This window comes from Erpetoichthys calabaricus, chromosome 15 (assembly GCF_900747795.2).
Source record: "Erpetoichthys calabaricus chromosome 15, fErpCal1.3, whole genome shotgun sequence".
NCBI lineage: Eukaryota > Metazoa > Chordata > Cladistia > Polypteriformes > Polypteridae > Erpetoichthys > Erpetoichthys calabaricus.
Window position 1 is genome coordinate 27,183,760 of NC_041408.2, and position 9,315 is coordinate 27,193,074.

Genomic DNA, 9,315 nt, shown 5'->3' on the forward strand with positions numbered 1-9,315 from the left:
CTTGTCTAGCGTGCAAGCTCTGTGACACACAACTAAACTTGGGCAGCAGGAAGAAGTGACTAAAAGACCAGTAGGTGGCACAGCTACGCTCTGGGATCTTCTACTCATGTCCAGCCTTTTCTGGGCTGAATGGGAGTGTTCCAATGTCGGGAAGAGCAGGGAACTGCCAGCAGGGACCCTCAAGAAATTTTCAACATATAAACTTGACACCTATTAGCAAAAACTAGTCACAGACTGTGCAAAAGTTGGTGTTTGTGTTTCTTCATTTCAATGAAAACAGTATCCTCATTTCCACCCCCCATCTTCACCACAAACTGAAACTATCTGGATTTCTATAAAGGTTGAATTTGCATGTGAAAGGGGCCGCTGACGTAAACCGCTGAAACCACAATCTACCAATTACTTTGAAGGGTAAATAGGAGCTGCCAGAACATGACTCAGAGCAAATGGCCAAGCACACTACTTGGAGCACTGCTACAAAATGAAACATTAAAGCTGAAATTCTCCCTGCTCTGCCCGGCACATAAACAACAATCCTGACTGCCAACTCCATGCCAAAACCAACGTTTCACTAGGCTTGTCATCTCATTAAGATAATCATGTTGTTCTTCTCAGACCAACTGTTTACAGGAACATGCCAGGGTGTCATCATGTCTGAGGGAGCAAGGGGGCACTAGAAAGCTGGCTGGGGTGGGGGGGCTGGCTAGACACTAAACATTTTGTCCTTCTTGCGCTCATCCATGACTTTCACAGAGCTCTGAATGCAAAAGCACAACATCTGTCAATCTGAGTACAGTACAGTGTGCACACCCGAGTGTGTCAAGTACACCCAGATGGCTACAAGCTTTCATAGACATTGTCTTAACAGCATCACAGAACGACATTGTGAGAATGTTTCTGTAAATAAGAACATAACAAAAACAAGAACAATCCATTCAGCCTAATACAGTTTGTCAATTAATATTCAGTAAAAGTGGAGATTTACAATACATGATAAATTACCTTATTTACTTGCTGTTGTCTTTCCAGTGTTTGTATGAAATTTACTCCTAATCAGCTTTTCACCTGCAACCCTTTGTTCATGTTGAAGAACTCACAATTACCCCTGGGATCCTCTGTACTAATGCCCTTTCTAATTTTAAACCCTTCTATCACATCAGCAATTCACGTTCATATGCTTATGATGAAATTTATTTAAAAAAAAAAAAAAAAACTGTAAATGATACTGGGTAATAATATGGCAGATACTGCTGTTTCCTCATGAATTCAGCATCCACACCACCTGTGCTTCAGAACAGGTCATCCACCTGAAAGCTAAGCATGTTCAAACCCAGCCAGTACTTAGACAGGAGACCATCTAGAAAATCTTGGGTTGCTGCTGGAAGAAGTGTTGGTGTGGCCATCGGGGGCACTTACCCTGTGGTCTGTGTGTGGATCTCAATGCCCCAGTGCCGCGATGGGGACACTGTGCTGTAAACAGGTGCCGTCTTTCAGATGAGATGTAAAACCAATGGCCAGAGTCTCTGTGGTCATAAAAGATCCTGGGCATTTTATGTAAAAACTAGGGTTTATTCCGATGTCCTGGCTAAATTGCCCATCATGGCCTGGTCATTCTGGCCTCCAAATCATCCCCAATCTCTAAATGGCTCTCTCCTTTACCACCTAATAGCTAATGTGTGGTGAGAGTACTGGCGCTATAATAGTTCAACAAAGGCCATCAATTCTGTTACAAACCAATGAAAAAACTACTATAGCATAAATCACACATAATTGTAGTGATAAATGTGACATGACACACAGTGCAGTGTATGAGACTGCACAGCCACTGCCTGTCTGAGTCCTTATGCTAATCCTTGTCCACCATCAAAATCGCCCAAAATGGGCACATAAACATCAGAACTGGATCACAGATCAATGGAAGAATACTGCCTGGTCTAATGAATCTAGTTTTCTGTTACGCCATGTGGATGGCTGGGTACATGGTCATCATTTACCTGGTGAAGAGATGGAACCCAGGATGCTATGTGGGAAGAAGACATGTTGATGGACGAAATGTGAAGCTTTGGGCAATGCTCTGTTGGGAAATACTGCATTCAGGCCTTCTTGTGGACAATAATTTTACATGTACCACCTAAACTTCGCTGCAGACCAGGTACATCCCTCCATGGCAACTTTCCTCGAATCGAGCACCTGTGGGATGTGTTGGAGCATCATATTTGATCTACAAGGCTACACCATACAATGTACAGGAATTAGAGGATCTGCTGGTACCAGACACCACCTTCAGAGGTCTTGTAGAGTACATTCCTAGGAAAGTCGGAGCTGTTTTGATGGCACATGGAGGAGTATATTAGGCAAGTGGTCTTAATGTTTTACTTCATCATTGATTGCGTGTGTGATTGATTAATGCTTGCATGTGTCCGTTTGGGCGTAAATGCTTCTACACTTTTAAAGTGTGCAAAAGGGTGGGTGATTGGGGTGTGCATTTATCGTTAGTGGATTTATTGTTAATATATACAAATGCATGTTATTTTCAAGTTATTTGTGTTATTACAGCAGCTGGTAACAATACGTCTCTGGTAACAATACGTCTTTTCACTTATTTAACTGCATTTACTTTTATGGCACTTATGTGAGTTAAGTGGGAAGGAGTTGAGGACCTGTATAGTTTGATGTTGGCCTCAAAAGAGACTGGGCACGAGTAGACCTTGCAATGGACTGGCACCAGGTTTAGTTTCTGTGTGGCTCTCCATGTCCATGAAGTGAATTAAATGGGCCAGAGAATGTATATTTATATATTATCTATATTATCTATACATCTGCCACCTTTTGGGTTGTACAGGAGCGTGACTTACCTGTGTATTCAATGGGAAAGGCCTGCGAATAGTCTGTAAAACTGTCTCATGATGGATTACCACGGATATTTGAAGCAATTGACATTGCTCTGCTATGACAGTCGGCAACAATTAAAACCAGTACACCACCCCCTCCTTACACTGCCAACCCCCCAACCAAACCGACGGTCATCACGGACAGTGTCTAAACATTCATCCATTTCTCAAATCTGCTTTTTAAGCAGGTCCGAGAATATTACAAACAAGGTATGTAAATATTAAGAAAATAAGGATTTTACTTAAAAAAGGAGTGTGACAGCAAAAAAGAGCAACAGTAAAGAAATCAATTTCTGTTAATTGTATTTAAGCAATTCCTTTAGACCTGTTGATTAAGGAGATGAGCTTGATAGGACACACTTCTGATGATAGTGTTGGAGCACTTTACAAAGACAGAGCTTAGGGCTTTTCAAAAGCCACTGTATAGACAAAAACAAAAAAGAAAATGTCCCCAAAACTCTTCAGTGGCAAATTCCCAAATGAATTCCAATGAATGATGACACTGTGGAGGAGGCGCAACTTAAAAAGAACAAAAAAAAAAACAAACAAAAAATAAAGTTCTGAAATTTCTCCAAAAATGAATACAAGGAAGACACATTAGTTGAGGAATCCTCAAGGTCCCAGCTGCATGTACAGTACTGTTACAGTAGTAATGCATGCTGAAGTAATGGAGCAAGTATGACCAGTGATCATGTGCCAGGCTTCCTGAGATGTCATACGCAGACATTGTAAGCCACTGCTACAGTCGTGGCATATAGGAAGCTTGTACAGCAGGCATTTACTCCTTACACAGGATGTGGAGTGTAGATTTCAATGCAGAGAGACAGACAAACAAGGCACTGCTTGTGATTCATGTCCATCAACTTATCATTATGAATGTTCTCAGCCAGTCCCATGGCTGCTGTAATCAAATACTCCCTTCTTAAAAAAAGCAGAAAGCTCACAGATGGTGTGCTTTGATAGTCCAAGGCCATCTTGTTCCAAGCGCAATGGAGATGTTGGAGAATCCAGAATTACTCTGAAAAAGTTCCTGAGGTAACTCTGTTTGAAAAAAGACAGGAATAAGAAAAAAATATAAGACATTAGTATTGAGACAACAGCTGAGGTAGAGAGTGCAGTCATGGGAGAATCACTGAAGTAGTGTTAGCTTCCAGGTGCAGAGAAAGTCAGGCCCGTACACAAGTGGTATGGGTTTATATCATGTGCAAGTGCTTTTATGAGCAAAAAGAATAGAAGAATGACTTCTGAGAATAAGGAGTGGCCAGGGAGGTGGAACAGTGATGCCTTCATAAGCACATGAAGTGGGTTATTGACGATGCACCCTCTTCTACAAAATGAACACACAACCTTTCGAGCATGTTTATAATATTGCCAACATATTTTGTTATTTATCTCTTTGTCTACTTTTACACTTTATACACTAGGCTGCGTATCTTAGCTTTCCAATGTGTGGAGCTTACGAATTCCAGTTGTAGGCAGTGTGCCAGGGTGGATCAGAGTGTACCTTCAGAGTCAAAGGGTGCTTTCGTAATTCCTAAGAGTCACCATAAAAGAGCCCAGTATAAATTAGGAAAAAGAGGAGAGAAGGTCGATAGAGTATCTGTCAATGCCATTAAATAACTGTATTTCATTACCAGTGGCTGTCGGACATAATGAGGCACGAGTCCTTACAGGAGATTGGATTCTCCGCACTGTAGTCACCTAGATCATTGCATCAAAAGAGCATGTCTCTACAGTGTGGGATTTCAGCCTAACTATACAGACTGGTGTCAAGTGATGTGTAAATCTTATTAATGGGACAGTGCTGTCTCCCTTTGCAATAATATTTCAAATCATCCTTAATTTGTTTTCTCTTCTTTGCTGGCTCATTTACTTGAAAAGCAAACCAGCTAATTAGGATTCATAGACTGACTTTCAGACAGTAAGGAAAGAGGTTTCTTTGCAAAAATTGTTGTTTCAAAGCTTTAGGCATACTTGTATTATATCAATTCAATTCAGGTTATTATTGTATAGCACTCTTCAAGGAGTGCAGGTACAGAGTACTGTTACAAGTTCACAAGTAGATACAAACACGAACTTTAGAATTTAATATTACATAATGAGTACACAGATTTGTTTAAACAGACATGAAACAAAGAGATTTAAAACTGACTAACATAAATAATGTCTGTCCGTTAATTGCTGAACAATGACCTAGCATCATTCAGCTATTGTTTATAGGTTTCACTGTTCACTTATCAGTAATATTGTTTTTTTCTTTTTTATATTCTAGACTGGTTTATTATTCCTGGAGGGTGCATGGGAGTTTGCCCAACCAGTCTACATGTGTTTTGTGGACTTGGAAAAGGCATTCAACCGTGTCCCTCGGGGAATCCTGTGGGGGGTACTCCGAGAGTATGGGGTACCGGCCCTCTTGATAAGGGCTGTTCGGTCCCTGTACGATCGTTGCCAGAGCCTGGTCCGCATTGCCGGCAGTAAGTCGAACCCGTTTCCAGTGAGAGTTGGACTCTGCCAGGGCTGCCCTTTGTCACCGATTCTGTTCATAACTTTTATGGACAGAATTTCTAGGCGCAGCCAGGGCGTTGAGGGGTTCCGGTTTGGTGGGCTCAGGATTGGGTCACTGCTTTTTGCAGATGATGTTGTCCTGTTTGCTTCATCAGACCGTGATCTTCAGCTCTCTCTGGATCGGTTCGCAGCTGAGTGTGAAGCGGCTGGGATGAGAATCAGCACCTCCAAATCCGAGACCATGGCCCTCAGCCGGAAAAGGGTGGAGTGCCCTCTCAGGGTTGGTAGCGAGATCCTGCCCCAAGTGGAGGAGTTCAAGTATCTCGGGGTCTTGTTCACGAGTGAGGGAAGAATGGAGCGTGAGATCGACAGGCGGATCGGTGCGGCATCCGCAGTAATGCGGGTGCTGCATCGGTCTGTCGTGGTGAAAAAGGAGCTGAGCCGCAAGGCGAAGCTCTCAATTTACCAGTCGATCTATGTTCCTACCCTCACCTATGGTCATGAGCTATGGGTAGTGACCGAAAGAACGAGATCGCGAATACAAGCGGCTGAAATGAGTTTCCACTGCAGGGTGTCTGGGCTTTCCCTTAAAGATAGGGTGAGAAGCTCAGTCATCCGGGAGGGGCTCAGAGTAGAGCCGCTGCTCCTCCGCATCGAGAGGAGTCAGATGAGGTGGCTCGGGCATCTGATCAGGATGCCTCCTGGACGCCTCCCTGGTGAGGTGTTCCGGGCACGTCTAACAGGGAGGAGGCCCCGGGGAAGACCCAGGACACGTTGGAGGGACTATGTCTCTCGACTGGCCTGGGAACGCCTTGGGATTCTCCCAGAAGAGCTTGAAGAAGTGGCCGGGGAGAGGGAAGTCTGGGCATCTCTGCTCAAGCTGCTGCCCCCGCGACCCGACCTCGGATAAGCGGGAGACAATGGATGGTTTATTATTCCTCTGTACTAATTTTTGCTTTTTGTTAGCGAAGATTTTTCCTTCATTGGAAACAGTGTTTTTTTTTCACACATCGCATAAAGGTTTAAGGGTGTTTTAGATCAAAATGTAATTAATAAACAGTAACAAAATATGTCAAAAATACAGTGTCACATAGGTAGCCGACAAGAATTATACACAGACAAGAGAAGAATACATACATATACATATATGCAGTATCTCATAAAAGTGAGTACACCCCTCACATTTTTGTAAATATTTTAGTATATCTTTGCATGGGACAACACTGAAGATATGACACTTTGATACAACGTAAAGTAGTCAGTGTACAGCTTGTATGACAGTGTAAATTTGCTGTATATACATATACATACATATACATATATATATATATATACATACATATATTTATATATATATACATACATATATTTATATATATATATACATACATATATTTATATATATATATACATACATATATTTATATATATATATATTTATATATATATTTATATATATATATATATATATATATATATATATATATATATATATATACACATACATATACATACATATATATACATATACAGTGGACCCTCGAGATACGATCACCTCTGTATACGAGAAATTCAAAATACGAGGAAAGTATGAGCGAAAAATTCTGATCTAAATGCGAGCATTGGCTCGCGTAACGAGCCACGAGCCAGGCTGTGGGTATAGCTCGCGGCTTAGCGAGGGGGCGTGGTAGCAGTTGCGAGCCGCGATCTGCGGTGTCTGCGTTTCCCACTTAAGTGCACAGGTGGGAAACTGCCCACATCCATGATTGTTCCTGTGGCTGATGGGCTGCAGCTGCCATGTCCTCCCCGCATATATAGAGAAGTGCGAGCCGGTTAAGGGGGAGAAGAAGTAAAAGAAGAGAGAGAGAAAGAGAGAGAGAGAGAGAGAGAGAGAGAGGGAGGGGGGGGGGCAGGGGCAGGGGCAGGGGCAGGCGGTGCAGGAAAGAGAGCGAGTGAGTGCAGGCTCGCGTGTAGCTGAACAGTGAGCTGAACAGGCGAGCCAAACAGCTGAAGCAGGACGTTGTAGAGAAGGTCAGCTGCATTAAGAGTGTCTCGCCTGTTGCAGAGCCCGCAGGTGAGACGCTAACAGAGAAGAAGCACCGGGGATTGTCATCTGTTTTTTAAAGACTGCATCCTTTTGACGTTTTAACCTCGTGTTAAAGGATTGTTATTCTTGTGTATTTTAAACCTCCACTTCACAACTGTTTTAAGGATTATTTATTTAAAGATTTATTGAATGCTCTACTGCACTTTGGACACCTGTTTTGATTCTTTTAATAATCAGTTATATTATTTACCAGTGTTATTTAATAAAGGTAGACTACAGTATATATAATTTATCAGTGTTATTTGTTAGGAAAATTGATTTTTATGTTAATATATTTGGGGTGCGGAACGGATTAACTGGATTTCCATTTTTTTCAATGGGGAAGTTTGTTCTAGATACGAGAAATTCGCTATACAAGCTCAGTGCTGGAACGAATATGTATATATATACATACATACATACATACATACATATATATATATATACATACATCACATACATACATACATATATATATATATACATACATCACATACATACATACATACATACATATATACATACATCACATACATACATACATACATACATACATACATACATACATACATACATATATATATATATATATACATACATACATACTGTGATGGACGACCGGCTATGGACTCCGGTCGCCACCCCCAGGCCGCTAGGAGGAGCCCTCTGGACAGCATATTCGTGCCCCGAGTTCCAGCAGGGCCTCATGGACTTTGTAGTGTTGTGACACAGCCCTGCTGGATACCTTGGGGGCCGCCAGGAGTCGCTGTAGGGGGGCTAGTGGGCTCTTGCATGCCCTATAACCCGGGAGTGCGTCACAGTCACGTGACTGGAGGAAGTGACGTGCTCCCGGGATGAAGAGGAGGACTGTTTGCCCTGACTCGGAAGGAAATGGACTTGTGGGTTGTGCTTAGAACCACTTCCGGGTCAGGAGCTATAAAAGGACTATGGGTAGCCCAGACATTTGAGCTGAGCTGGGAGGTAGGAGGGCGAAGTGTCTGGGAGTGGAGGATTGTGTTTATTGAAAAGTTTATTGAATATATGAGTGTGGTGTGTGGAGTGCTTTGTGCACTGTACAATAGAGAAATAAAATATTATTGTACTTTCACCTGGTCTCAAGAGTGGTACCTGAGGGTTCGAGAGGTGGCCTGGAACCCCTACAGATTTTATTTTTTTCTCCAGCCTTCTGGAGTTTTTTTTTTGTTTTTTCTGTCCACCCTGGCCATTGGACCTTACTCCTTTCTATGTTAATTAATGTTGTCTTATTTTAATTTCTTATTTTGTCTTTTATTTTTCTTCTCTTCATTATGTAAAGCACTTTGAGCTACTTTTTGTATGAAAATGTGCTATATAAATAAATGTTGTTGTTGTTGACAAACGCTACATCTGCTACACTGGCGTAGTCGGCAGGATGACTCTGGCCATCTGGAGGCAGAGGATCTGCATTTAACATTAAATTTGTTGTGGCAGAGAACCCTAAGAAGGTCCCTCTAGTAACCGCGGAGGTGAAAACTCCACCCGCGAAGAAGAGCGCTGCAGCTGTAAGCCAATCTCCACAACAGGATAGAATGGGGAAGAAAACTGGGAAGAAGGCTGGAATTGTCCAGAAGACTTCTGTCCCGGATCCGATGGAGACGCTGTGGACTTACCTGACGGGCAGTGAGGACGATCGGGAGCAGCTCAATGCAGAGAAAACCCGAGCGGGACGACAGCCGGAACGTTGCAGGATTGCAACTCCCGAAGATTATTACAGGGAGTTGGAGCGAGACCGCATACGTTCCGAGGTAAGTGCTGGGGAAGCACGCGCACCACCGGGAGCTTGTTTTTCTCTAT

At 42.6% G+C, this 9,315-nt stretch overlaps 1 protein-coding gene across 1 annotated transcript in view; it reads right to left on the reverse strand.

The window, feature by feature from the left end:
• Positions 1-3,106: 3,106 nt before the first annotated feature.
• The window catches only part of LOC114666294 (kinesin-like protein KIF16B), a 248,908-nt gene continuing 242,699 nt past the window's right edge, over positions 3,107-9,315 (reverse strand). The window contains exon 26 of the mRNA XM_028821120.2: positions 3,107-3,932. Coding sequence (XP_028676953.1) covers positions 3,774-3,932 — 159 coding nt within the window. The 3' untranslated portion in view covers positions 3,107-3,773. The remainder of the gene's footprint in view (positions 3,933-9,315) is intronic.